This window comes from Exophiala aquamarina (assembly GCF_000709125.1).
Source record: "Exophiala aquamarina CBS 119918 chromosome Unknown aczIA-supercont1.3, whole genome shotgun sequence".
In the NCBI taxonomy this organism is placed as follows: Eukaryota; Fungi; Ascomycota; class Eurotiomycetes; order Chaetothyriales; family Herpotrichiellaceae; genus Exophiala; species Exophiala aquamarina.
This window is the reverse complement of record NW_013550585.1, coordinates 2,914,854-2,941,648: the sequence shown is the minus strand read 5'-3', so window position 1 is coordinate 2,941,648 and position 26,795 is coordinate 2,914,854. Positions and strand designations below refer to the sequence as shown.

General features: G+C 49.3%; 9 protein-coding genes across 9 annotated transcripts; 5 read left to right on the top strand and 4 right to left on the bottom strand.

Annotated features, from left to right (window-relative positions):
• Positions 1 to 708: 708 nt before the first annotated feature.
• On the bottom strand, positions 709 to 2,551 carry A1O9_04630 (uncharacterized protein; the record flags this gene model as incomplete). Its single annotated transcript, XM_013406918.1, has 2 exons — positions 709 to 2,231; positions 2,290 to 2,551. The coding sequence occupies 2 exons, from the start codon at positions 2,549 to 2,551 to the stop codon at positions 709 to 711; spliced, it is 1,785 nt and encodes a 594-aa protein (XP_013262372.1).
• A 2,872-nt stretch (positions 2,552 to 5,423) lies between these two features.
• On the top strand, positions 5,424 to 9,413 carry A1O9_04629 (uncharacterized protein; the record flags this gene model as incomplete). The annotated part of the gene is made up of 1 exon (XM_013406917.1): positions 5,424 to 9,413. The coding sequence occupies one exon, from the start codon at positions 5,424 to 5,426 to the stop codon at positions 9,411 to 9,413; it is 3,990 nt and encodes a 1,329-aa protein (XP_013262371.1).
• A 235-nt stretch (positions 9,414 to 9,648) lies between these two features.
• On the bottom strand, positions 9,649 to 13,067 carry A1O9_04628 (uncharacterized protein; the record flags this gene model as incomplete). The annotated part of the gene is made up of 3 exons (XM_013406916.1): positions 9,649 to 11,881; positions 11,930 to 12,713; positions 12,776 to 13,067. The coding sequence occupies 3 exons, from the start codon at positions 13,065 to 13,067 to the stop codon at positions 9,649 to 9,651; spliced, it is 3,309 nt and encodes a 1,102-aa protein (XP_013262370.1).
• A 1,253-nt stretch (positions 13,068 to 14,320) lies between these two features.
• A1O9_04627 (uncharacterized protein) lies at positions 14,321 to 15,151 on the top strand (the record flags this gene model as incomplete). The annotated part of the gene is made up of 1 exon (XM_013406915.1): positions 14,321 to 15,151. One exon carries the CDS (start codon positions 14,321 to 14,323, stop codon positions 15,149 to 15,151), a length of 831 nt encoding a protein of 276 aa, XP_013262369.1.
• Positions 15,152 to 15,240: 89 nt separating this feature from the next.
• A1O9_04626 (uncharacterized protein) lies at positions 15,241 to 18,288 on the bottom strand (the record flags this gene model as incomplete). The annotated part of the gene is made up of 5 exons (XM_013406914.1): positions 15,241 to 15,861; positions 15,919 to 16,282; positions 16,336 to 17,463; positions 17,512 to 17,975; positions 18,043 to 18,288. 5 exons carry the CDS (start codon positions 18,286 to 18,288, stop codon positions 15,241 to 15,243), a joined length of 2,823 nt encoding a protein of 940 aa, XP_013262368.1.
• Positions 18,289 to 19,067: 779 nt separating this feature from the next.
• Positions 19,068 to 20,147, top strand: A1O9_04625 (uncharacterized protein; the record flags this gene model as incomplete). The annotated part of the gene is made up of 3 exons (XM_013406913.1): positions 19,068 to 19,610; positions 19,667 to 19,897; positions 19,968 to 20,147. The coding sequence occupies 3 exons, from the start codon at positions 19,068 to 19,070 to the stop codon at positions 20,145 to 20,147; spliced, it is 954 nt and encodes a 317-aa protein (XP_013262367.1).
• A 1,396-nt stretch (positions 20,148 to 21,543) lies between these two features.
• A1O9_04624 (uncharacterized protein) lies at positions 21,544 to 22,141 on the top strand (the record flags this gene model as incomplete). Its single annotated transcript, XM_013406912.1, has 2 exons — positions 21,544 to 21,649; positions 21,789 to 22,141. 2 exons carry the CDS (start codon positions 21,544 to 21,546, stop codon positions 22,139 to 22,141), a joined length of 459 nt encoding a protein of 152 aa, XP_013262366.1.
• Positions 22,142 to 24,914: 2,773 nt separating this feature from the next.
• On the top strand, positions 24,915 to 25,600 carry A1O9_04623 (uncharacterized protein; the record flags this gene model as incomplete). The annotated part of the gene is made up of 3 exons (XM_013406911.1): positions 24,915 to 25,116; positions 25,166 to 25,351; positions 25,386 to 25,600. The coding sequence occupies 3 exons, from the start codon at positions 24,915 to 24,917 to the stop codon at positions 25,598 to 25,600; spliced, it is 603 nt and encodes a 200-aa protein (XP_013262365.1).
• Positions 25,601 to 26,004: 404 nt separating this feature from the next.
• Positions 26,005 to 26,307, bottom strand: A1O9_04622 (uncharacterized protein; the record flags this gene model as incomplete). The annotated part of the gene is made up of 1 exon (XM_013406910.1): positions 26,005 to 26,307. The coding sequence occupies one exon, from the start codon at positions 26,305 to 26,307 to the stop codon at positions 26,005 to 26,007; it is 303 nt and encodes a 100-aa protein (XP_013262364.1).
• Positions 26,308 to 26,795: the final 488 nt, after the last annotated feature.

The window sequence follows — 26,795 nt, the reverse complement described above, 5'->3', positions numbered from 1 at the left end:
ATTGTATGAGCATTGTGGGCGTCTTGTTATATACTATTTAATCATGTGGGGATTCAGAGGATGTGCTAGATGATTCTTCGATTCTTATGCCGTTACCTAACCTTCACGTGGAGCGAGGCCTCAGGAGCCTTAGCCTGCCCCGAACTCAACACCTCCCAACTTCGCCAATTATTGCTAGGTACTGATTGAGCTGTGCGGAGTATTCCGTAGGTACCAGTAGAACCTGGATCCAGCTTTTGCTCGATTTGAAGCTGGGATCCAGACAACAGACTCGACTGTAGCTCGAATCGCCTTCACACGTCCCGGTTGCAATTTAACTTCTTGATTAGCTTCCACCCCAAACTTCTGTTGTTCTTCACTGGTACTCTGTAGAGCATCCGATACTGTTGGTGTTTCTTCAAAACCAGTATAAAGCCAATCGCGTTGTATAGCGATTAAGTATAGCGAAGTTTACCGCTGGAAGAGATGGTTTTAGAAACTGCTTTTTGTTTATACATACTTTCAACAGCATGCTACAGTTAGTCTGACAGCTCAGAGTACGACGAGCGGGCAGTTCAGCGACTAGCATTGTTAGCAGATAATAGAGAGCGTAGCTTACAAAAGTCTGAATCTCTTCGGTCTTCGGTCTAAGTCGATTCTGCAGTTCACTAATCCGCTGTCCAGCAGACTGTCGATATAGGATGCGTTTGAATTCTCCTGCACACCGACTCATATTCCCAAGTCACGGTGTTTGACAGGATGCAAACCCATCATCGGGGCCCATATTTGACCTCCTTGTTCCCTTAACATACTGGGCATCTTGATCCGGTCCTGATCCATCCACTGCCTCATTGTTCTGCCTGGATAACCAGGTACCCACCACCATGTTCCGCCATTGAACAGGTTGTAGACTCCGGCCGGATCGTACATCGCCTTTCCAAACGACAGGCCATTATTTGTCTGGGCATTCTCCGCAGGTGTGCCTCCGTTAAAAAGCGTTTCTAACTCTTCAATGCTGACATCTTCCTGGGTTTGAGGATGGTGGAACCACGGGTGAGGCGGAAAGGAAATTTTCAGGCCGTGATACAAAGCGAACGATAAAGCTGATGCTTCTGAAGGCAAGGACAGGCCCTGGGAACCCTGTGCGTAGTGCATTGCATTGAGCAGATTCCATGAGTATCTTCCCATGGCCACAGGGCTGTAGTAGCGTGGTGTATCTTCTCCCTTCTCGAAGCCACCAATCCAGTGCATGAACGGCCAAAATCTTGCGGTCCTCACATCGGCTAATGGATTTGTCAGAATCAAATCAGCGTCTTCGCCAACACCCCAGGTAAAGTCATCCTCTTGAGGGCTGCCAACGGGCGGCTGAGGACCTATTGGGTGTTGAATATCTGGAACTCGAATTGGGCCCCAAATCCCGCCGCCGCCCAAGCTTTCGTTGATGGATGTTTTAAATTCTTGGTAGGATCCATGAATTTGTGGCATGTAAAAATAAGACGAGCGCTCGACGGACTGTTTTCTAGGGTCGTTCTGTGCGAACCTGGATAATGCGTCCAACCATAGTCGCGAGTTACCCGTGATTTTCATATCCATTTCAAGTTGCCAGTAATTATCGAAACCTGGAAACAGTTGAGCGAATAGTTGAAGGGGCTGATAGACCTGAAAGAAAACTGAGTGATCGGAAATCCGGGGATACCAAGTCTTGAGCAAATTATGGTCGAAAAGGACTGTAATACTTCGAAGCTCATCAGGAACCAGGTCTCGGAGGGCGTTCTCGTAGCTCTCAGTATCCCGAAATATATGCCTGGTGTTGTTCTTATCCTTGACGTCCACAAGTAAGAAGACTGCATAGTCCGCATTTGAGCCTAGGCCAGCTTCGACTATCAATGATCGGATATGATACATGTCTATCGAGCTGTAATTATAACCCTCCCAACCACGGAGCACGATTGCAGTTCGCCCAGTGGAAATAGTTCTGGCTTCCGGGTGCGGAAAGCGATGTTTGGCACCATTGATTAGGGAGAATTTTGTCGCGGTGGATACATTCATTGAATCCTGGAACCGACCTTGATTTTGAGCTAGACAGTCATTCTGCAGTTGCGCCCAGGATACTAAGTGCCACTGTACGGGATTTTTGTTATTCTCGTCTGACCCCTCCTCATAGCCGTACTCGCCGTATCTCGTGCTGGGTGTATGTATCGTGTAAGGCAACCCCAATGTCTCATATGAGCCGCCGACTGGTTTTGGGAAGGCTGAGCTCCATTGAGACTTGATTAACTAGGTGTACGGAGCCTAATGGATCCAACTTACACAAATTCAGGTCGGCTGCCTGTAGTTCGTCAATGATGCTCTGATGCACATAAGTACCTCTTGGTCCGATGCACGGTATCCGAATCGTAGACTTGACTTTCTGAACGGGAGGGTTGTGAGTATCGAGAGAGGATTGGCCAGTGATATGTAAAAGCTCGGGAAAGGAATCACGAAGTACGATGGCGATGAAGAGACTCGCTACTATAACGGCCAAAAATGAAAGAGCAATAACCCTCTTGAACAAAGAGAACAGCATAGTCATTGCGACATAGTGGTAAGCTCGTAGTGTGGAGAAACCTGAGCTTGAAGTTCGAATAGTAGCCAGGGCGGAGATGCAGTTCTCTGGTGTCGATGTTTGGGGCAATGCGAGTATAAAAGTACTTGGGAGCAACTCACTAGATCTGTAAGGGGAGAAAAGAGTCAGGGAATGGTCAAAGACGAGGGGGGCCTAAAGCGGCTGGTAGTCGATCAGCGCCGTGTAGAAATGGGTTTAGTGGTGGTTAGGTTGGAGGGGAGAGCCACGACAAAGAAGGGCCAGATTTTCATCGAGACAGGGGGTGGCATTCAAGGTTTGGCAATGCAAAAGCCTTCAGGGCACAAAACATTTATTGGATTATCTTGATTAAGCAATTTAGGTGAGTCGGCTAAGGATAATTAAGATCGCTATCCCTTTCCCCTCTATGTCACTGATCTAGTTTATATAGATACTTAATAGGTAATTCATCCCTAGTAGCCCCTTTTCTAGAATTTACAGTATTCTAAATACTAGTATAGTAGCGTTTTCATCGATCGATAAAGGAGGTATTCCAGCTACTAGCGCTATAGAGTTTTACTATCTTATAGTTTATTAGCATGCAGAGTGCTTATAGAGTTAGTATACGCTAGTTAAGTCTTGGCGCTAATAGTATCTCTCTCCACGACTCTGACTTACAAGGGTAATTTTAGTCCTATTAGAATCATTATGTTAGGCACCACTCGTGCTAACAGGCAGGACTACTAGTAGAGTGGCTTAAATAGTCTCGATGTTGGATCTATCTCTCAATTACAAGTGATACCTTGACGTGTCAGTCGTAGCAAGCTCAAAGCATGAGGTTCCCAAGGGAGCCGCATGCGGTGAGCAGCTCTTATATACTGGAGTCTTGGCGCCTGCTTGGCGGCGCTATAGATGGTTCCGAACTCCCTATCTCTCTTTCCACTAAGGAGGGAATTGTATATACCTTGTTCGTTCCTGATACATTACCGCAGCCTTCATTGTCACTAGAGCCCCCTAGATTGTTAATGTAATCAAGTCCTAGTCCCCTTAAGCCTTATCGTATAGAGGCTACCTGGAAATGGTGAGCTGTTGTAATCACTGATCGCCCTTGTGGAAAGTTTCACCTTTAGGATCGCTCTCAGACTAGAGACTAGCTAAAATTTTGGCCTCGAAAGTTAAAGTTCTGCGGCTACAAACACTAATTAGTTAGCAACTTTAGGACAGTCGGGTTACTTCGAAGTCCATGAGGTCCGTAGTTAGTCAGTAAACAGCTGTAGAGGAAGCCACCCAGAAGCGCATAAGCGTACAGCTTAGCAAGAGGGCAGAAATTGAGTACGTTGGCCTTGGAATCCTATTTAGTCCGAAAATTTCGTGAGGCTTACGGTCTCGTGAACCTCTTCATCAGGCTGATGGATCCTCATGGAGTGAGTATACGGAGTATGAAGAAGAGAAATAAACGGCTGGAGACTCTAGTTAGCGAAATTTAAGCGGATCTTAACGTGATGAAACTACTCAAAATCCTAGGCCTCCAGCTGGAAAGGCTGGTCGATGAAGGATGTCAAGACTTCCCCACGTTCGTTGATGCTCTAGAAAAAGAAAAGCTAATCTCGGAAGGAATTCCGGGATCTGGGTTTGTCCTTTACCGATGGGGTAAGTAATGTCGAGCGAACGGGGTATCATCAGCCGTATATATGAAGGACTTGTCTTGCCATTGCGCTCTCCCATCATCACAAATGCCACGGCTTGAATCGGCTATGAGCCTTTGAAGCTGGAAGATGTGTCTTGAGCGATAGCAAAATGCTCATGTTATATGTATCTCGATTGTATGCCCTGAATTGACCTGCACCGATTACCAATTTGTTTGGAAAGGGAGCATGGCCGCTTTAATCGGGCACGTGTGGGAGCACTTGAAAGCATCAGGCGAGCACGAGGGAGTAGCAGGGGAGCGGTAAGAGAGCACGCTGAGGGACACTGGTGGCGATAGTGTTCCCCTTGCCAGCGCTAAACTCCATCTGAAGCGCTGCAGCCTAAACCAACCAAGCTACAACCAAAGACTGCAGGGCAACGATATGTACGAGGACGCGTACGGAGTACTCGAAGCACCAAGACAGATCATCCGTACGCGTCATTGCCTTAGGGAAGGGACCCTTCTGGGTGCCTTCCAAGCGTTCCATTCTCTTCCTACTAGAAGTTCCACGTGACACTATGAGCTCCGAAATCGACACTACAAGTATGAGTTCCGAAATCAACCCTGGACACGAACTCAAAGTGAACCAAAAGAACCTAAAGTGGGCACACGCATGACAGGGATAACATGAGTTCCCGAAAGCGCCGTCCCCTCCACATGCAGGCGCATTATTGTGTCGCATCAGGCTCCCCAAAAAAGCCCAAGACGAGGACGAACTGCCTAGAACGCCGGACGTGTCAGACCTCAATGGTGCGGTCATTGACAAGCCCCAGCAGGGCACGCGCCATGGGTGTCACCCCGGCGACTCCACAGACCATTGGGGGAAATTGGTGATCCAAAGCAGCACTCTCGATTCTTCTTATTAGGGACTGTGTAGCCAACGCAAGGCGCACTAGCACTCAGCTGAACCAGTCAACCATGCAGGGGGCTACCATCTTTCGTGCGGGAATTGTTGCCTGAGGTCTTAAAGCTTATTTAAAGCCGGTGTCCTCTGGCACGCGCGCCGTGCCGCTGCCACTCCTTATTTGCGACTGTCTGCTTTACTGACCCACAGACGCACCCGCCGAATACTCGTGGACGGGAACGTCAAGGTTGTGCTCCTGGTAGAGAGATAGTCTGGAGAGCTTCGACGTATCGGCGATGCTGCAGGACAAACTATGAATCTCTTATGGTGGTTTTGCGCATTGTCCAGAAATGGTGTCTCGTGAGCACTACACGGTGGGCTGGGTTTGCGCTCTGGCCGTGGAAGTCGAGGCAGCCAAAGCAACACTTGATCGCATTCACACCGTCTTACCTGCGGATCCGACTAAAAACGACACCAATAACTACGTTTTAGGCAGCCTGAACGGTCACAATGTCGTAGTCGCGTATCCGGCTTCTGGCGAGTATGGGACTACTTCGGTTGTCATACAGTTGCGTGCGAGCTTCAACTCCCTCCGCTTCATCCTGATGGTTGGCATTGGCGGAGGGGTGCCTGGTGCAAAGGAGGACATTCGTCTTGGCGACATCGTCGTGGGCAAATCGACAGCAGACCGGCCCGCTTTCGTCCAGTACGATCTCGGCGGAGAGGGTACGGCATACCAGATCATAAATGGCAAGGCATTGGATCAGCCATCACCTTTACTGCTTACAGCCGCGGGTAAGGCTGAGACAGCCCATATCTTTGATGAGAGTTTGCTACCCCGTTACGTCTCCGAGATCGTGCAGAAAGACACCTCCACCTTTGCGCATCCGGGCTCAGAGCAGGACGTCCTCTTTGATCCCGATTATGATCACATCTCCATCGAGTCCGCAGAGGACGGATGTGATCATTGCAACCCGGACAAAATTTGTAATCGGCCACCACGGGAGGACCAGAATCCTATAGTTCATTATGGCCCGATAGCTTCCAGCAATCGGTTAATGCGCCATGGTGCCACTCGGGACAAGCTGGCGGATGAGCAAGGCATCCTCTGTTTTGAGACAGAGGCGGCTGGCTTGATCGCAGCCGACCAGTGCCTGCTCATCCGAGGAATCTGTGACTATGCGGATTCACACAGCTCCAGGCTGTGGCACGCCTACGCCGCCGCAGCTGCCGCAGCGTATGCCAAGGAGCTTCTGTCATTCATTCCTACGATTCCAAAGCCGATGTATGGGGCAGCAAACTCATATGTGGTAGCAGCTCCGATTCTCGATGCTCTACTCTTGACCAGACCCGAAGTCGATCGGAGATCTCTCATTGCACTGAAGGGGCGGCGAGTTGACGGTACCTGCGAATGGCTTATGCAACACTCCAGCTATCAAAAGTGGCTGGTAGACGCCGATCACCCGCTCCTCTGGATCTCAGGTGGCCCTGGAAAAGGGAAAACTATGTTGGCCATTTATCTCACCGAAGAGTTGCAACTAGCGGTTGACTCGACCGACGATGTTCTCCTCTACTACTTCTGTAGTAACCGTGACAAAAACCGGAACACTGCATTGACCATAATGAGAGGCATTCTACATCAATGGGTCAACCTTCAGCCACAACTGGCACAACATATCAAGCACTCCTTCGAAGGGACTGAAACGACCAAATATACCATTTCCAGCTTTATCTCCTTATGGAGGATTTTCCTGACCCTGCTTCGGCAGAGCGGGTCTAGCAAGGTAGTGTTGGTGCTGGATGGCCTGGATGAATGCGAAAAGGAATCTCTCAGGCAACTTCTCGACGCCGTGGGGAATTATGTCTCTAGGTCTGGGGGAAGGTCAAAGCCACGCCTAAAGCTCATCCTTCTCTCCCGGCCCCAACCGGCCATTTTGGAGAGCAAGCTCGGCGGATACCAGCGAATCAAGATGGATGAATCAGATACGGAAATTTCAAATGATGTCGAGAGATACATCTTCGCTAAAGTTGCTGAACTTGCAATTGAGCAAAACCTTTCGGAGGAGATGATTGTGCATGTCCGACAAACCTTGTTGGCTGGCGCTGAAGGTACCTTCCTATGGGTCGGGTTCGTTGCCAACGAGCTTCAGGGCAGGAACTGGAGCAAATTCAACGACATTCTTCGCAGCGTCCCTAAGGGCCTTGGTGGGATTTATCGGCGGCTGCTTCAACAAGTCGAAGACAAGGAACAGCTGGTCTCCATCCTTCGATGGATCGTTCTTGCCGCCCGACCACTTGCAGTGGATGAACTGACAATGGCTGCAGGGATCAAGGCATCTGGTAATCTCCAGGCAACCGAAGTGATGAAGAATCGGCTCGCATTCTGCGGGCTGATGGTGAAAATCGAAGGAGATGTAGTCAACCTTGTACACGAGTCGGCCAAAGAGTTCTTTCAGAGTGAGCAAGTCAATGTTGAGGGGGTCAACATGTTCTACATGAATCAAAACACCCATCGGATTCTTCTGCAGACCTGCCTGTCACACATCGAAGGGAGTTACGGATGTGGCAGAACTCACAGCGACAAGCCTCTTCACAATTCCCTCGTGGCTTATGCTAGCCTATATTGGCCGGTGCATTTTCAACAAGCCATCAATGTAATTGATGCACCATCCGAGTTTTCACGTCCCTTTTTCCAAGTCGCGTCTCCAATCCGGGAGGAATGGTGGAAATTCTTTTGGGAGCAGGAGAAAAGTGGCGGAATTCCGCCCTCCTTCACACTCTTACACCTAGCTGCCTACCTTGGTAATCTGAAATGGGCCAAAATTTTGCTGGCCGAACATGCGCGTCTCATTTCGCGAAAGGACAACTACGGCCGGACGCCGCTTTCCTGGGCTGTCAGTCGAGGCCATTGGGACATGGCCAAATTATTGCTTGATCATGGTGCTCGTGTCGATGCCAAAGATCGAAGCAAGTTGACCGCACTCCATATTGCGGTCAGTGGACAGCACAAGGAACTCGTGTCTCTATTGCTAAAGCACCATGCTCGTCTTGAGTGTAAAGCCAAAGATGATGGCGACACACCGTTAATTCGAGCCATTCAGGCGAATTCGAAGGATATAGTCAAGCTATTGCTGGAACACGGAGCGCGCGTGGACGAATTGCCCACTCCTCCGGGGGTCGCTTCTCTTAAGGGACCCCAGGAACCATTGGAGGAGCGGGCGAAAGAGCTGTTAGGGCTCCAGCAACAGCTCTTCAGCGCACGATATGAAAATGCTTCAAGAAGGGTTGACATGGTGATGAAGGCCGGCAGCCTTTCCTTTCGCTTCCCCCTTATTCTCTCATTGGTGACACTATATCTGAAATTTATGGCGGTTGGCCGCTGGAATTCTTTATCTGTATTACAAGAACTCGTCAAGGATAACAAAACGGCCGAACTGCGACAGTGGGCGCAGGCATATGGGAAGTTTTACGTCCAGCTAGCTGCGGCTAGGGACCCCAAGAGGCTGGAGGCCATGACCGATCTCCCGACCACGATCTTGCAGGCGGTCTCTGCTGACGACCTGAAAGCATTGCTGGTAATAATGGTAATGGTGGGATCCGAGTGCAAACTTGCAACGATTCGACTCGGATGGAGACAAGGAGATATCATCACAGCACGGGCGTTTTCGCACTGGGCTCAAATCGCGTGTCGCAGAGATGCAGAAGAGTTCTTGCACTTTGGAGTACGAGAGTTCCTAGCCGATTTCGACAGCTCCATCCAGAAGGGCAACAGGGAAGAGAACGTAGCCCGGGCGACACTTCTTCTCACATGCCACGTTGGCATGCTTGAAAACAAGGAACCACGGCCGATCGAATACTTCGCAACCGTCATCGCAGAGTTCTACGCAGGATATATCGGTGGAAGCCACGAAGATGAACTGTTCAGCGACGCGAATCAGTCATGCGCCAGCGAGCTAGCTGCCATTAGCCAAGACCACGATTCCCCCAGATTACTTCTGTTCCTCACCAGTATCTTTCAATTTGCTCAGCGCTCTCGAGAGAAGGGAGAGGACCGATTCCTCAACATGCCTTCCGCATCATGCCTGATTCTTTGCCAGAACAATACCAGCACTCACCAATGGTTGATTGGCGAGGCACTCCCAGAGACTCTGAGTGTCTTGATATCCCAGCAACAACCAGGCCCACTTCAAAAGCGGGCCTGCAAAACTCTTGTGGAATGCCTGATTATTGGGAAACAATATGGCTTTGTACTGCCTGGAGTCCTGAGACAAAGAGTACAACAGCATCTTCATACATTGATGGGAGTCGATGTAATGTTGCATCATATTGTCGGTCGTTGAAGTACCTCATAGGCAGGTGTTGTTTAAGGATGGTAGAGTGAAATGAGAATGAAGAAAAGAAGAATAGTTGGATATGGTATATCATATGATGGCATCTTGCGTGTCGCATCACTTCGAGGGAGGACTTTGCCTGATGCATTGAGGCAAAAGTCATATCTAATGTAATTGAGATAGTAGCATATGCAAGGCTACCATCTACCCAATCGGCTCCTATCCTTGCCTGCACGTTGATCGTTCACCGTGATCTTAGCCGTTTGAAAAAGTTGCTCAAGCCTGAGCGGGTCACCTCCACCTTGCTCACTGGTTCTGGGCTTTGATGCTTGGGCGCCGGTAGGGGTTTTTGTGGGTTTGAGACTGATCGATACGGAACTTGAACAGAGGTTTCATCTGGCGCTCTAAGAAAAAGCCTTATCTGCTGCTCTATTTCTGGATCAGCACTTCGCTTCCTGTAACCGGCTCGTCTAAGGCGTGATAGAACCATGTCGTCAGAAATGAATTCTTCCCAGGCCATGCGTCCCACAGGGAGGATATTGGGGTCCGCACCCCTGTCTAGGAGCAAGTCCATGATAAGGAGGAAGCCCTTCTTTGCAGCGTAGTATAGTGCAGTCCTTCTTCCCGAATCTGTGTCGTTGACGACGTGACCTCGTTCCAAGAAAAATTCGGTCAGAGGAATATTGCCCCCTGCAACAGCCTGTCGTAGGCCTGTGACCGCCCTGCAACAACGTGACTTGCCAAAGGCCAAATTGCTTGTCGCTTGGTAGGAATGACTCGTGGGCACAAGATCTAACCACTCTTCTGCCGTGAGACCGCTCTCGTCGCACAGAGTGCGGGTCTCTGTTATGACAGAGCTGTTAAGTAAGATTCCAACGGTAGCCAGATCGCGACTCTGGATGGCCAAATGAAGAATGGACCAGCCATGATTATCCTGGAGAGAAGCGTTGGACCTTATCCGGTCATCTCCCAGCAAAAACTGTACGACGTGAGAATGTCCCGCGAATGCGGCATGGTGAAGTGGAGTCCAGCCATGACATGTTGTCCTAAGAGGGTCGGCTCCATATTGGAGAAGTACTCTCACAATGTTTTTTCGTCCTCCGTTGGCAGCACAGTGTAATGGTGACGTACCATAGGAACTGACAGCATTGACATCGGCCCCTCCTTTCAACAATAGATGTACAATGTCTTCATGGCCCTCCTCCGCTGCCCAATGTATGGCGGACCATCCATTGCGATCACGATAGTTAGGATCGGCACCCTGATCGAGGAGAAATAGGACTGTGGGATATCCACCAAAAGCTGCCGCTTCTCCCAACGGCGCCATTTGCGTGTTTTGAGCCGTAGACATGACAGCCGCCCCATGGCCCACAAGCATTTGAGCCATTGTCAAATGATTCAGGCTGGCTGCCCAACCTAGTGCAGTTTTGCCATCCGCACCGGTGAAGTCGACATTAACGCCTAGTATCAGCATTTTGACGGCGGCGGCTTCCTGGTTAGCAACTACAGCCCAGAGGTAGGCAGAAAACCCGTTGTTGTCGGTAATGTGTGTATCGACACCACGATCGACCAGGAGTTGCATCACACCAGTGAAGCCCCTTTTTGCAGCGTAATGCAGAGGTGTTAGGCCGTTTTTATCACCCAAGTTCAGGATGGCATTGTCATTAGCGTCCAACAACAGTGTCATCATGTCGACGTCATGAGCCACACAAGCATAATGCAATGCTGTCCTGCCGTCATTTGTTCTGCTGCGTAGATTTTCGCCTTGGTCGATTAGTGAGCGGACCAGCGCCAAATTGCGAGCCCGCACTGCTTGATGAAGGTTCGTTATCCCGTTGGCATCTTTTCCATCCAAGTCTAGTCTTTCAACAGAGGGACTGATGTCCTCTTCGTGATTGTTCGAGATGACATCTCCAGCCTCGTCCTGGAAGTCTAGAGCTTCGTCATCGAGAACACTGTACATTGATCCACGCAACTTTGCAAAACCTGGCCCATCATCTTCTAATGGCATGCCGCTATCAACGCTCTCAGCTGTGTCGCCAAAATGGCTGGGTACTTTTTGCAAGGTAAGCAGGGCAATTTCTTTCATATGAGCGGCGACATGTGACTGAAGAGCTCCGCTCGAAAAGACAGTACTTGATTCGACCTTTTCGGGGAGTTGAAAATCGTCCCCAAACGGACATTCGAGAATCTTGTTGAGAAGTGGTCGTCGTGCTGCACTACTGAGGGTCCCCACATGCGCCGGGGGGACGCCATGCTCTTTGATTGAATGCTCCTGGTACTCAACCTCCCGCTCGAAAATGATTGGATGGTGGGAAGGGGCTCTGCACTCCCATGTAGATCTGTGAGCGTTCTGCAGGTGGCTTATCCAGGCTTTTGACGTTTCGAACGTTAACGGACTAGGCTCTTGTTGACTTGAGTCCATGCAGTGGGCAGAGATACAAATGTAAGGCTCTAGATCTCCGATAACATGATTGCTGGGAAAATTAGACGCTACCTTACAACGAGAAGAACAATCAGCTTACTGCCACATTGTCAACCTTGCAGAACCCTTGAATTCAACAATGACGCCACAATATGGACACTCACTTGTCGGAGGCATCGGAGGGAACGACAATTTGTTGTTCACTAGAACAGACTTGGCTCGAGGGACTTCCGTAGTCGATTTGGCGTACAAGGCTGCTACAGCAGTTTGTCGAGCAGTAGTCGCATTCGTTACCGGTATGGGCGGAGGGAGAGTTGGGTCCGACTTTTTGTTGATAGTGGCAGGTTTCGGGACGATGCTTGGGCCAAAATGCACAGCCGGACTACTATCCACGACCTTGGGTAGTTGAACAGTACTAGGCTCTGCCTGGGGCTGCTGGACCTTCAAGTCAATGCGCCTTCGGTGTGACCTCTGATAGCACAGTCGCCGAAGTCGCAGCGCGTTGGCCTCGACCAATGCCGAGTGAAGCGACTCTGGTGCTAAGGGAAATCGGAAACGAATGTAGCATTCTGTGTAGAGACGCAACTCGGCTATGGCAGTTTTTGTTTCTTCGTCGGCTTTGTACCTTCCCATTTTCTGGGCCCTGTTGGCCTTGGCTGATTTCCGAACAGCATTGGATAAACGGAAGAGGCGCGTCACTGTTCCTCCAATAGTATAGGTGATCTTTGAAATATTCTCTTCCGCTCGATCCTCGTCACTGTCCATATCGCTTGCATCGCTATCGTCTCTCATGGTGATTTCTAAACGGCCGTCTCTTGATATGCGTTGCTTCTTCCTGCTCGGGGTCTGAGGTGGCTCGTCAACCGGCTTCACTATTGTTGCAACTCCTGTTAGCCGAGGATTCTTGACGTAACCCCAGTACAATTTGACTGCAGCGAGGACTTACGAGACATCAAAGTATCACAAATGACGTCCAAAAGCTGGTGTATAATATCCACCACTGTGGGACTGTATCGCAGCCTGTAATCCAGCGAAACATTGAGCGGCCCATAAACATCCATGTTTGATGCCCATAGTGTGAAGCGCGCCAGTTGGTCGTCCATTACGGTAGGATCTGGTGCGATCTCAGGAAGAGCCATGTATTTTCGGAAGAGAGAGTCGCACTGCAAAGCGTGTTCTGCGATGCTTGGGCGAAGATCATCCTGGACAAAGATGTCCTCCATCAAATCCTGCTCCATACGATCTGGGGGTATCATGGCGGGAGGGCTACGCGATGGGCGAGTGCTTGTGGCTGCACGAAACATTCACCACATTAAGCCTTATGCAAGTTGCAAAAACGTCGAAAAGGCACCGAAGCACGAGGTTGAGCATGTGGGAGAGACGGTGGCGGCACCAGCGACTCGGTTAAGCGCCCGTGACGTTCTGTCGTCGGCAGGACCGATAAGCCAGCGGCCACTGGCGACTGTCTGGAGTTCGCCAATTCCGAACTTTCCATGCTTCAGCCTCTTGCAGTGCCCAGTCTAAGCTCGTTCGTCACTATCATGACCATGATTCAGCTCCTTCAGAAATCCCGAATATAAAACTTGCTGAGGCTCCCTCACCACCTCGAAAACCACTCAGCCAACTTGGAACTAGCGCTAACATTCATTGCCTTCGCAATCTACTCGCAGAGAGAGTTTTCACCCTGCATCCGAGCGGGACGTGCCCTACCGTACCGCCCTCAACGGAACCACACGTTCTCCTTCCCCACTACCAAGTAAAGACTGCTTACGAGTACGAGTAGCTGGGCGAGAAGCGGCTCGATGAGCTTATCGTACACGGCTGTAGCGGCATACGAGGTGTCAGCGGTAATTTTCCACACCCCTCAATTTTAGCGTAAATCGGGAACTAGCCAAATCAGGTCACGTCTAAGAGCTAAGCCTAATTGGGAGGCAAAAGTGGCACGCTAATACAGCATCAAAACAATTGATTTTTACTACTTCATATTTGCACGCGTGGTATGTGTATAGCGAGATGTATTAAATAGAACACCTTAAATTACTAATTAGGCTTAGCGCGTACACATGACCTGATTTGGCTAGTTCCCGCTTTACGCTAAAATTGGGGGTGTGGAAAATTACCGCTGACACCTCGTACGCTTGGACGCTAAAAAGCCATCCCCTGCTAGCGCGTACTAGAGGAGGTTTAACCTTGCCACCACAGTCATCTTCACTTTTCCAGGTCCAGGCCATTGACTCTTCCCACCAAGCAAGTGCTGGACAGCCTCGAGGATTTAATGCGGGGGAAGGATGGTTTGAAACAATCATGATCAAAAGAGAATACAACTCTGTTAATCAAACGCTCGGTACCAGAACCTGTTATTCCACGAAAGAGTGTGTCTACATAGGTGACAGGAGGGAAAATTGGTACGAATAAGACTCCAAGTATATATACATGAGTGCTCTCGACAGGCCAAAGACAAGCCTAATCACGGAACATCAGCCTTGAAAGCATGTCCTTCACAAAGACCTATTTTCTCTGCCCGACATCTGACTTCATTCATCCTCCTCCAGCGGGTCTGCTATGCCTTGGTTCTATCATACGCTCCACGTCAACACCGCAATTTCCCCTCAACACAGCGAGCATCGTACCCGTGGCCAACGCAAACCCGCCCGTGGTTGAGACGGATTGGAAGAAGACCGTTTCAGCGGAAACAGGATTTGGCTTGGGTGTTTACGCGCAATTTCTGCAGCTGGCTACAGGCGGTTTACCCGTGGGCCCTGAAGTGGATGCGGAGCATTCTAACCGAAAGACGAGTATGTTTGCATTTGACACCGTGACAACTCTGTCATTCGAGCCTACACAGCAGTACGTTGAGGAAGCCGTCAAAGCACCTGCTGTTCAGACGTGGTTGAGTCAGCCGAAGCAGCGATTCGCCCCTGTTGTATCGCTTTTTCTCATTACAGGCATGAAGCTCGTCAAAGGCGCAAAAATTAAATACTCGACTTCAGAGAGCACGAAAGTCACGGGGAATATCGGTATCAACGCGGCCCCAATTGGCATGACGCTCGGCCCAAAAGGCCAATGGAGCAGTGCCAACGACGATGAAACGGAATTCAATCGGGAGTCTGAATTTGTATTTGCGTTCCGCGTTAAAAGGCTGAGATTTGGACGGAAATTGAAGGCTGAGGAGTACAATAAGGGTGCGTTCCTCGCCGTTGGCAAAGAGAGAAATGATGATGAGTCTGTTTTGGTGGAGGATGTGGATGGTTCTGATATCAAATCTGCGACAGTTGTTCCTGATATGGCTGACAACGGTAGTGTTTATTGTGTCCCCGCTTGACTCTGCCGCCTGAACCCCGAAAACTATGTGAGATATCAGTGTCCCTTGTTTAGAAGAATAAGAAGACTATCAGACCATTCTCAAGTTCTCTAGTGATACATGTGTCTTCGGATATCCTTAATCTTGTTATAAACATGCTCTCTCGACGAGCCCCTGTCAAGCAGTATGTGAGGCGTGATATAGTCATAACCAACACCTCTCTTCTGTCTGACCATGCTCTTCAGAATTGCATCCATTGAATGAACGTCTTTCAACCACGGGCCCAGTACCTCATTCTCTGCAGTCGTGTACTGGTCTTGCTGCCGCACAAAGGACAGGAGTGAAGCAGCAAGCCCAGCGGCGATCGGTGTCGCTACTGATGTTCCTGAAATAGCATTGACATAATCATTATGGCCATTCTTGCCTGCTGGCCAGTGAGAATAAACCTGCTCCCCGAGTAGACTGAAGTTGACGTCTTTATCGTCTGCCGTAGGATTGAATGCCGAAGGGTTGCCATTTCCGTCGGTCGAGTGTATGCAAAAGACGCTAGGGTATTTAGCCGGGAAAGCTCGGCCAAGATTGCCTCCATCATTTGATGCCGCAGCGAATAGTAGTGTTTGATTGTGTAGTGCATTTGATATGGCTGTTTTCATGGGCTCATGGTATTCACGAATTCCGAATGACATCGATATAATGTCCACTTTCCATGCCGAAACTGCGTAGTTGATCGCCTGGACAAAACAATTAGCTCAGGTAGCAAAGTTTCTTTGGCATAGAGCAGCCCTTACCTCTGCGATGTCATCGTAACTGTCGCGATCCAGAGTCTCCCGACACGCAATTCTGGCAATGTAGATTTCGGCGCATGTGGCGACGTTGAGCAGGAGACCAAGAGCATGTGTGCCGTGTCCAATTTCGTCTTGAACGTCGAACGGCTCTGTTTGATGAACGAAACTTCGCACGTCTTTAATCCGTGGATCTAGTCGTTGGTCGTCCGTCATCAGAAGTGGATTTCCTCGATCAAACCCTGAATCTAAGATTGCTATTCGTACTGGCTCGAAAGTTTGGCGCCCAGGTTCGATAGTGTCAAACGAGTCAACATGATGCTCAATCGAGGACACAAGGCTGTTCATCCAACTTCGCGACAATTCAGTGCTGACAGATCATTAGTCATCAAAAACCTTTGCATTTACAAGATAATATCTTACTCTTGTCCAGAGACAACCTGATGGCTCGCATCAAAAAAGTACAGGCTTTTCGTAGAAGATTCGGCGGACGGCGAGCGGCGGTGTGATCCCCGAGAAAGCTGAGTTGGCACTTGTAGGACTGCGTCGGAGCTGAGAGACGTGTAGCTGTGAGACGGGTTGTCCGAGGCCGACCGTATGGGACTAGCTCTTTCTCTGTTGCTTGGTGCAGAGGGTTCGGCCTTGCTTGTTTGATGGCGGATCACTTCTCGCCCGATGAGACCCCAGCAAAGTTCATTTTCCCGGGAATCGAGGGTTGCCAAATCCTGTGACCGAAGCTGCCACGACTTGAATATCTCGGATTCGAGTCGTTTGATGACATTCTGATAGAATAGCTGCTGAACGCTGGCAGATTCAAAATCGGCCGGCTCTCCGGTAGGATAGTATTCCCACTGCAAACATGCTTTCGTAGCGAGGTAGTAATCTCTGCCGGCATCAACCTCTAGATTTTTCAGAATATCCAGACTGGTATAATAATCAGTGTTAACACCTCGGGCGGTATCGGCGTCGCTTTGCATTAGCTCCACAGGTGTGCAGTAGTGAAGTTCACACAAGAGGATCCCTAGTGCTAGTACACTGGCATTTGGATGGACCATGTGTTTGAAGCTGGCAGAGTCGATCTGGCTGACTCCAGTGTCTATTTTGCTCGCTGAGATGATTGGAATATGCTCCATGCTCAAGAAAGGTTTTGTGATGGTGGGTAGCTCTCCATCCTGTAACGGCTGGAAAAACTGAATCTTTGAGTGATTAAGGGCAGGCTGTACCCACGGCGTCTCTAAGAACGGAAGCAACGCTGTAGCCAGGGTGACTGCCAAGATTCTTTTGCCCTTGAGCGGCAATACCGATAAGCTACCACGTAATTCTTGTTGACGCTTGAATAGGGCCGACAGAGATACTGTCCGAGGCATGGGACCGCCGCCAAAGGTCTTTGGTTGCGGGCGAAGCCTCTTGAATAAGCCGTCCTCGAGAGCAAGATGCAAGCAATTTCGGTGATCCAATGATTCCGTGATACTCTGGCAGATGTGAGCGAAACCTGGTAGAGTGCTGGGTGTAGGCTCAGATGAGCGCCTAGAACCGTTGTTCTGTACATCTCTACAAGAGTGTGTCAGCAAGTCATTGCGTGAAACTTCAAATGCTTACTTAATAGTTATTTTGGCTTCTTGCAATGTAGTTGCAAGCACAGATCGCGCTCCAAAGAACACTTCGAAACAAGTCTCAACCGTTGAACCTTTCTTCCTCTGCTGAGGCAGTGAAAGTCTCACGCTCAAGCCCGAGCACTTCTGACACACACAAACCCAGTGTGTTCGTAAAGCATGATCCAAGGACACCAAATGTCTCCTCATTAGCATGGCGAAGTCAGCCTCGGGCTGGTCATTGTCATCGCTCATAGCCAGCTCTTCACGAGGCAGAATCCGGCGTTTCTTTGCCTCCTTGTCCAGGAGCGAAAGCTCCTGAATGGCGGCGTCATTATCTCGTTTACGTTTGCTGAAGCGCACAGGAGGGCCTAAATTGGATTGCGCACCACGATTCGGCGGCTGGTCCATGCTGCGGACCATCTGGAGCTTCGGGTACGGCACATTGTGGTATAAGTTCTGCTCCGCGGCCTTTGGTTAGTGCACAGGATGTGAAAGGTTGAGAGATTGGAACCTGCCGTGGGTTGAGACTACTTACGGAATCCCATCCTCGGTCAGGGTCATGTTGAACAAGATCCTCGAGCGCGGACAGTGTCCTCCCGAGATGTTCAGGGTCAATTTTATCGAATTCATCGGTCTCATGCTGCAGATATGCATCCGTCCGTAGCCAGGCGTCGAGCGCCTGTGACCTCACCGACGCGGATGACGCAGGCTTTTCCGGTGGTTTTCGAGCAAAGATTCCAAGGATACTCTTCAGTAAACCCCGGGATTCATCTTGATTCATGACTGCGCATCTAGAGTCCGTGGATTAAAGGCTTCACGTGGGCGCAAATCAGAAACTGAATCACAAGGCTGAAAGGCAGGTTGATGCATACGAGTAAGTGCACTACAAATCCCGCGGTTCATGGCATAGCCGAGTGTAACCTTATTGCGGCCAGAAAAGTGCTGCGCGAGCTGCCTTTAGGCAAGGGTGTGAAACTCAGGGGCTTCCATTTGCTGATTAGGGCAGCCTGCATTTATTGTGCTGCGAGTCTGCGACTTGTCCTGAACTTGTGAGGATACCTATCTCGTTTCACAATACCATTGGTCTACTCGTACGTACACCTCGAACAAGGCGGATTTTGGCGCTGGATAGTAACGTGAATGGAGTGGGCCCTACTAGTAGTACTAACGAGCGCTTGGCGAATAGCCATCGTCGTAGATCCGGCGCTTCATTTAGCCCCCGCCGGCCCCGTTCGACGGCCGGCATGTCCCGAATTCCGCCCGTGCTAAAGTACCAGCTAGTTCCAAGATTATTTGGTCTCGATGTTGTTTCTTATGTCCACACATTTCAGTTTGAGAAACGATTAAGCCTCTTCTCTCTCTGGGTCATACACCTCAAACTTCGTTCTAGTGCACTGGGCTCCTACAACCCTTGCTCCTCTACCCATCTTCTCAGGTGGCATTTGTCCTTTCCTTTGATGTTCTCCAATCCAGGCTGGGAATATTTCTTGCCTCGTCCATACTCACGAGTCCCCCCGTTCTCCACTGTCAGCACATCCAAGTCACCTAGGTGGGAGGATCATGTCGAAAACAGAAATCAAGAAACGGCATGTGCAGGACGTCAATACAAGCTCCATGGAGGCGTCCAAGAATCAGCCGAAGGCTGAAGCGCGAACCGTAAAATGGCATGAGGTTCCCGAATGGCAGATTGACAGCAGATATATCCTCAGCGGCTATCGACCAGCAAAAGCAGATTATCTAGGAGTTTTCACCAGCTTAACTTTTCTACACAATGAGACTTGTAATGTCTATACCCACCTAGTCGGGGCTCTACTCCTACCACTCACCGCCTTTACCTTCATGCGAGTCTTCCCCGACCCTCAATTTCTCAACGTTTCGGAAACAGACTATATTATGTTCGGACTCTACTTTGTGGTTGCGGAAGCTTGTTTAGTTTTCAGCGCTATTTACCACCTAATGCAAGATCACTCGCAGAAAGTAGAAGAGTTCTGGCATGGAATGGATTTACTGGGAATCGTTATCGTAACAGTGGGCACATTTGTTTCAGGCATCTATTATATCTTTATCTGTGAACCGAGATTACAAAAAATACACTGGGCGATTGTTAGTCCTTCTGAGTAACTGCCATCGCTTACCTGATATACTGACACAAGTCCTAGATTTTAACCTCGGGCACTGCCACCGCTGTTCTTATTGCAAAACCTACGTTTAGGTCGCTGCGCTGGCGGAGGGTGAGAGTGGGCGCCTACTTTGCGCTTGGGGCTTCATCACTCATCCCTCTGCTGCACGGAACCCAGCTATACGGACTCGAGTATATGCTTCAATACGCGGGGATGAAATGGTATCTAATAGAGCTGTGCTTCTATGGCGGTGGGGTCAGTCTGTACGCGGTATGTTTACACGCTCGCCACCGCGTCTGCTATTACTATGAAAGACAAATAATCTGATAACTGGTTGCAGTTCCGAATTCCAGAGCGCTTAGCACCGGGCAAATTTGATATCTGGGGGAGCTCGCATCAGATCTTTCATGTCTTTATCTTGTGCGCCATGTTCACACATGTGACTGCCCTAATGCAGGCTTTCACAGCATGTCACACATTGGATTTGTGTAAGGTCAAGGACGCATATCGAGCAAATTGAAGCTACATTGACGGCCAGGGCAGACTCCGTCTTACCTGAAAATAAAGTGTGCTCACTTCGAACTTCCTGTGCAGGCCGCATTTCGGGCATCATGAGGACGTCCGTGCTTTTAAGGAAGTGCTGTACTGAATGCCGATTTCTTAGAGGGCGAGACAATACGTACCTGGCCCATGAGAACAAGTTGTACCAAACAGTGGAACCCTCAAAGAGTACTGATCTAGGTTGCTACAGCCAGATAGAGGAGTGGAACAGGCGAAAAGCGGGAAATAGCAACAATTGTCACGGTGCTACAGCACATTGTCAAGAGACAGGACCTCAGGTGAGCGTGAAGGTGAACTCGGGTTGGGAGAGGTGGGAGAGGTGGGCGCGGTAACAGGCGATGGTGAGGTAGATATTAATAGCTTCAAGATAGTTACTACCGAACAAGTTTATAGACTGCTAAAGGAGTATTTAGGCTTAACGACACCTCTTTCGAGCACTTACACCCTGCTCTTCTCGCTTCTCTTGCTTTTCAGATAATTTAAATACCTCCGAGTCGTTCATCAGAGAATACCTTTGACCTAGTAATGCGGCCAAAACGCGTTGCTTGAGCTATCTTTGGTACTTATTTATGTTGAAAACTACTGGCGCGATCTTGAGTTATCACGCCAAGAGAAAAAGGTCGCCCGCTTACGACTCAGGGATAGAGCCCGAAGAACCGAGGTCATATAATTTCCTCAAAATTTGATCCAGCTGACAATCAACGATGTTGTTTATATTTCAGCTAGTACGTAAGTCCAAACTCCGCTTCTTTCTGAAATGTCGATATATAGCTGGACTCTTCCTGATCCCATGGGAGCATTACTCCAATCTTCAACCTGAGCAACTGGTTGTTTTGAAAATGACAACTGATTCACCAAAAACCATCGAGGCAAGTCGAGGACCTAGCTGATCTTGGGCCTTCCGTCGAGAAACAGCCAAATCCTATCAATGTTGCTATTGAACCCGAGCAAGAGAATGAGAATATCTCCTGGAGACTTGTGCTTGCATTCATCGTAGGGATAATTTTATCTACGGATATGCACCCGCCCCTGCCTAACTTCTGAGCAGGCTTTGGTATTTCAGGTGATTTGCTATGAGACGACACCTCTCATTCCGTCGACCATTTTAAGTTACATCGAAGCAGACCTTGGGCCTGACCCTTCTTACGCCTGGATTGCAAATTCTTGATCCCTCTGCGCTGCCGTCTCGGCGACATTTTTGGCCGACGATACTTCCTGCTATTCGGTACCACCATTTCGTTTATTGGTGCAATCAGTGCGTATTACTACGGGTAGGACCCTTAATTGTCCTCAGACATCTGCTAACTCTTCCGTTCTCCGCTGTCAGTTGGAGCCACAGGAAAGAGTATTCCTCAATGATTGTTAGTGAGATCTTCTTCGGCATCGCATCTGGTATTCAGGAAACCTATTATGCATGCCTTATGGAGCCGGCACCCTATGAGAGAAGGACTTTCTTTATTGGTAAGTTCGTACTTGCTATGAAGGTAACTACCATAACCTATTTACACACTTAGGCGCCGGATATGTTTGCGCCCTGCCAGATTTGGTATCTCCATTAATCGCCTCAGGGTTATGCAGCATTCTAGTATAGTTAGTATAGGCTGGAGAGCCTGTTACTGGTACATGTGCGCAGTTGCTGCTGTTTCCTTCTTGCTCTTGTTCTTTTTCTACCAGCCGCCGAATTTCGAGAATAAATATCACGGCACAAAACGCCGACTCGAGCTGGCCGAAGAGATCGATTGCATTGGGTTGCTTCTCTTTACCTCTGCCGGGGTTCTGCTACTTGTTGGACTAAACTTCGGCGGTCGCCGTTATCCCTGGAAGTCAACAGAGACGTTGGTTCCGCTTATTCTAGGTGCCTTCCTCTGGGCGGCATTTGCAGTGTGGGAATACTTGACAAAGTCGAAGCTCCCTCTGATGCCTCGTCGATTGTGTCGGAACATCCGTTCGTGAGTATGATAAATGGGGAAAACAGATGGTTTCATTCTCACAAAACTCACAAGATAGGTGGTAGTCGTCGTTGTATGTTTTTTGGGCGGGATGTTTTATTACAGTTTGCCAGTGCTCTGGCCCCCACAAACTGCACGTCTTTTCGTTCCCGCTGACGCTACCATAATGCGCGGCACATATGCAACGATCACGAATCTAGTGACTTGGGGTAAGCCATTCAACCTCTATGATGGATCTTGGTTCAAAAGACTGATCTCCGGTTACCAGTTGCTGGAATCTCACTTATTCTGATGTTCTCTCGTCTCAACCATGAGCGCTGGCAAATCGTCTTTTGTCTCGTCATCCAAAACGCTTTGACTGGCTCTCTTGCCACAATCGGCATCAACGACAAGGCACAAGCGGTTACCACAGTCTTCATCCTCTCATGCTTTGTCAACCAGGCCTTGTTCATTTCCTTCTCTATCATCTCTCTAGCTCTTGATTCGTCGAACGTCGTTGGCGAGCTCTGGAGCGAACTCGTTAGGCTAAGCATCTTGTTGGGCAGAATTTTGAAGTTGCATTCGAAGCATGTTTGGCGAAATAATGCAAAAGAACTAGAAAAAATACGAGGCTGAACTGCAAGAGCATACGGCGTCGGCGACAACTGGGCAACCCTCGAAACCGTACGAGCAGTTTTTTTGCATGTCAGGTTCGAATTCATTACGAGTGATTCTTCTCCTTGTCATTTCCCACGACAGCCTTCGCTGACGTATCATCCATAGAGCCGTTGCGCTTGTGCTTTTCCGAGCAGTTGTCCTTTCACATCCTAAGGATGCTGCGGATGCGGTACAATCATCATATCGGACACAAGCAACCCAGAAAACGAGAGCTGCTGCGAACAACATGAATGCTGCTCTCGAGCAGATTATGAATCTGGACTTGATCGAGTTCATAAGTCCCGCCATGTAGGAACCTAGTCTCGTATCTCCCATCCCTTAACAGCTAATCCGTTCTCTAGAATCAGCCCGTTGATGTTTGCTATGCAAAGCCATTTGCTAGACTGTAAATCTAGCACTCGTTCGATCTCACGCCTTGGGAATCATAGGCTGTAACTGTGTATGATGTTCCAAGCTGAGCTGAAAGACATCTGCTGGGGTGCTGATGCAGCTTTTCGGATGTTCTAACAAGCCCAAGAAAAATTATCGAAGACTGCTGGTCGCGAAAGCGACAGGGCCACCCTCGTCACCTTTCCGAATGTAACAATGTCGCAAGCACTTGCTGCCTTAACGCCGACCTCTAACGACTTCAATCAGAACGAAATGGTGCTCTCAGCTGATGACCTTTTGACTTTCGACTTCGCCTTTACCCAGCCACAAGACTTTTCCATTCATGGCGCCGGCTATCCGTGAGTTTTTAGGCCCAACGTCCTTCCGTAGCTTGAGGGTCAGTCTATTGACCGAGCTAATCAGCCACTCTGTACGTTACAGGAACGATGGATCTGACATGCTCAATTCTTTCTTGGGCTTAGAACAATTCCACGGGTTTGTGGAGACCAGCCGTGCCACTCTTGACTGAGATCAAGTGGGGATCCTTGAGCCGGGACCGAATCACCGACAAACTGGATTAGTCACAAGACAATCATTTCCAAAACTATGAGGTTTCGGCGAGGCAGCCATACCCTTGAGCCTGTGCAGTCGGTGCCTGCCAAGCATACTCGAAGTACTTCTCCCGGCATTCGGCGTCGCGGCTCTCAAGAATATTGGACGTCCAACGCCATGTATATCTTGATCGTGGGCCTTTGCCGAGGAGCACATTCGAGCAAGGGAGTGGCAACAACTCCCAAACGAACCTCCCTGAGTAGAATCAGCCTCTAGTCTGGCTCGGGAACGCCCGAGAGCTTTATGCTTTCTGCAGGCACATTAATGGTTATTTCGTTGATATATATTTATATCAAGCGCCGCACTTTAGAAAAGTGCTATGCCTTCTGAACCCTTCCTAAGTCCTAAAGTCTTGCTTACTCTGTAAGCGATCTCTTCAGACTATGCCACACAACACTTTCCTTTCGCAAGATGCGACGAATACCCCGTCCTTGGGATTTCCCGGTCATCTTGGCCTATCAAAGGTAGACAGCGCTCACGAGAACGATTGGTATCGCCATTTTCATCCAGTGTACAGCGTCACTGAAACTCCTCTTCACACCCCTTCTCCTGTCCACATTGTCGGTGTTGGAGCCGGCGCAGCTGGACTAAACGTAGCCTACAAGGCTGCTCGCCGACTTAGACAGGAGGAGGTAACTTTCTCCATATACCAGAAGAATGAAGATGTGGCGGGGCCTGGCTTGAAAACCGCTACCCTGGCTACGCGTGTGATATCCCTTCTCATGTCTATCAATGGACGTTCGCTCGAAATCCCGAATGAAGTAGCTACTACTCTGATAGTGAGGAGATCTGGCAGTATTTGAAGAATTGGGCGGTAAGACATACCTTTGTATCCGGCCTGAGATTGATCGTACGCTAAATTAGATTAGAGAACGGACTGTTCGACAAAATTAAATTTATCCACAAAGTAACGCGGGCGGAGTGGAGCGAAGATGAGGGCACTTGGAAGGTGCAGGGCTTCGATAGAGACGGTAAGCAATGGACGGATGAGGGAAGAGTGCTCGCGAGCTGCTATGGAACGCTGAAGTAAATGTCAACTTCTTCCACTGTCTACTATACGCATCCGCTCACTTTCCATCTCCCACAGCACCTGAAAATATCCAGACATCCCAGGGATCGAAAGGGTTCGGTGAAAATTGATGCACAGTGCTAGTTGGGACAACGACTACGACCTAGATGGGAAACCAGTTGCCGTTGTCGGAGGAGGCTCCTCGGCCGCCCAGATCATTCCAGCAATCCAGCCAAAAAACAAAAAGCTTGTACCATACCTGCGATCGCCTATCTGGATTACCACTGGATTTGGGGCTAAATACACTGCTCCTGGAGGCGTAAATTTTCAATGTGAGTAAGCTGAATGACATCCACAGCATCCAGCTCGTTTCAAATATAGACTCCAAGGACCAGAAAAACAAGTTCAGAAAGAACAATGGTAACCACAATCAATATTGTCGCGACTTTGAAGGGGAGTTGAACAAACGGTTCCTCCGGGTCTGTGAACCCGCAATTTCAGCCTATGCGCTGACAGAACAAGCAGATTCACTTTCATGGCAACGACTAGAAAAGCACCCGCGATCTGGTAAGCCATAGCAAGCGCAAACAACTTGGTGCAGATCGGCGCCTGTCGATGCACTTAGTAGCTCAGTACGCACTGGGGTGTCAGCGCATGACACCCGGTTCCGACTATCTGCCCTCCCTACGTCGCTCAAACATCCAGGTTATCCTGGGTTCTGTCATCGGCGTAACTGAAGATGGTGTTCTCGATGCTGGTGGTTGGGAAACGAAGGTAGATGTCATTATTTTTCCTACTGGTTTTGATGTGATATGACCACTGTACCAGATTATTGGCCGTAATGGTCGTAAACTTGGTGAAGAATGGGCAAGATCGGGAGCATGCGCGAGACACGAAGGCCTTCTGGGATGTCGAAGTTTGAGAACCACTGACAGGAGTCACTGGAGTCCCTCACAGTGTTTAGTATCCATATTTGTTAGCGCTTCACGTTTTAGGTGAGTTAGTACGCGCCAGAATCATTGGCGCCAACATCATTAGCCCTTTATCACACTTCTCAAATCTACCCAAGGCCATACGTTCGATGCCAGGATGCACACGAGGTCCTGTCTCGTGGCCATTTCAGTATAGTAGGCCAGATTCCCACTATACCAGAAATTATTTGCCCCTACCACTGCGACGCCGGATTCCTTCGCCTTCTCAATCGCTAGCTCCGTCGCCCTCTATGCTACCAAATACCCGATGGCGTCATGTCCGTCGAGCCTTACGAATGCTGCCCCTTCGCGGACGACCTCAATGTATTTGGAAGATCTCGTCACCGAGCTTTGAAGATGATCAATAATACTCAATGCTCGGGCTAAGCCGGCAAAGGGACCGCCTCTGAGCTCGGCGTCAACTAGATGTTTTGTGATCATCTCCGCATCACTCGTAGAGTATCCTGCATTTTCGAGAGCTTTCGAGCACAGGCAAGTCGCTTCTGAGATCGAGAGCTGGACCACGGTCACGTCGTTGGCTAAGTGCTCCATATTCGGAAAGCTGGGCATATGTACTGATGACTGGATTAGATAGATAGCTAGAGACGCCCGATGTGCGTGCGATGAGGATTGTAGCTAAACCTATCAGCTACAGCAGACATAGAACAGTATATATGTGAATTATGCAGCTCCACTTGAAACGCTATTACGTCTGGAAGTACCGGCTCCTCGGTTGCTCATGGTTTGTTTGGCTTTCACTTCTTTAATCCATCGCTCTTGCACTCCGGCATCAGACATCCGAGTGTAGAAATCTACCATTTTTGATTTCTATATTCCAACTTCTTATGCAGACTCATCTCTCGCAAGAAGAAGTTGGTTTTGCTTGTTAAGATGACCGACTAACATGCTCAATGATTTCTTTTCAGTCCTCAACGAGACGGTTTTTAAGTATGTGTGAATTTTCGTACCAAACTCATTCTGGCCTGCCATGCTCTAATGCGCGTCCGTCCACCTCTGAGAAAAATCTGTACAGGCTTCTG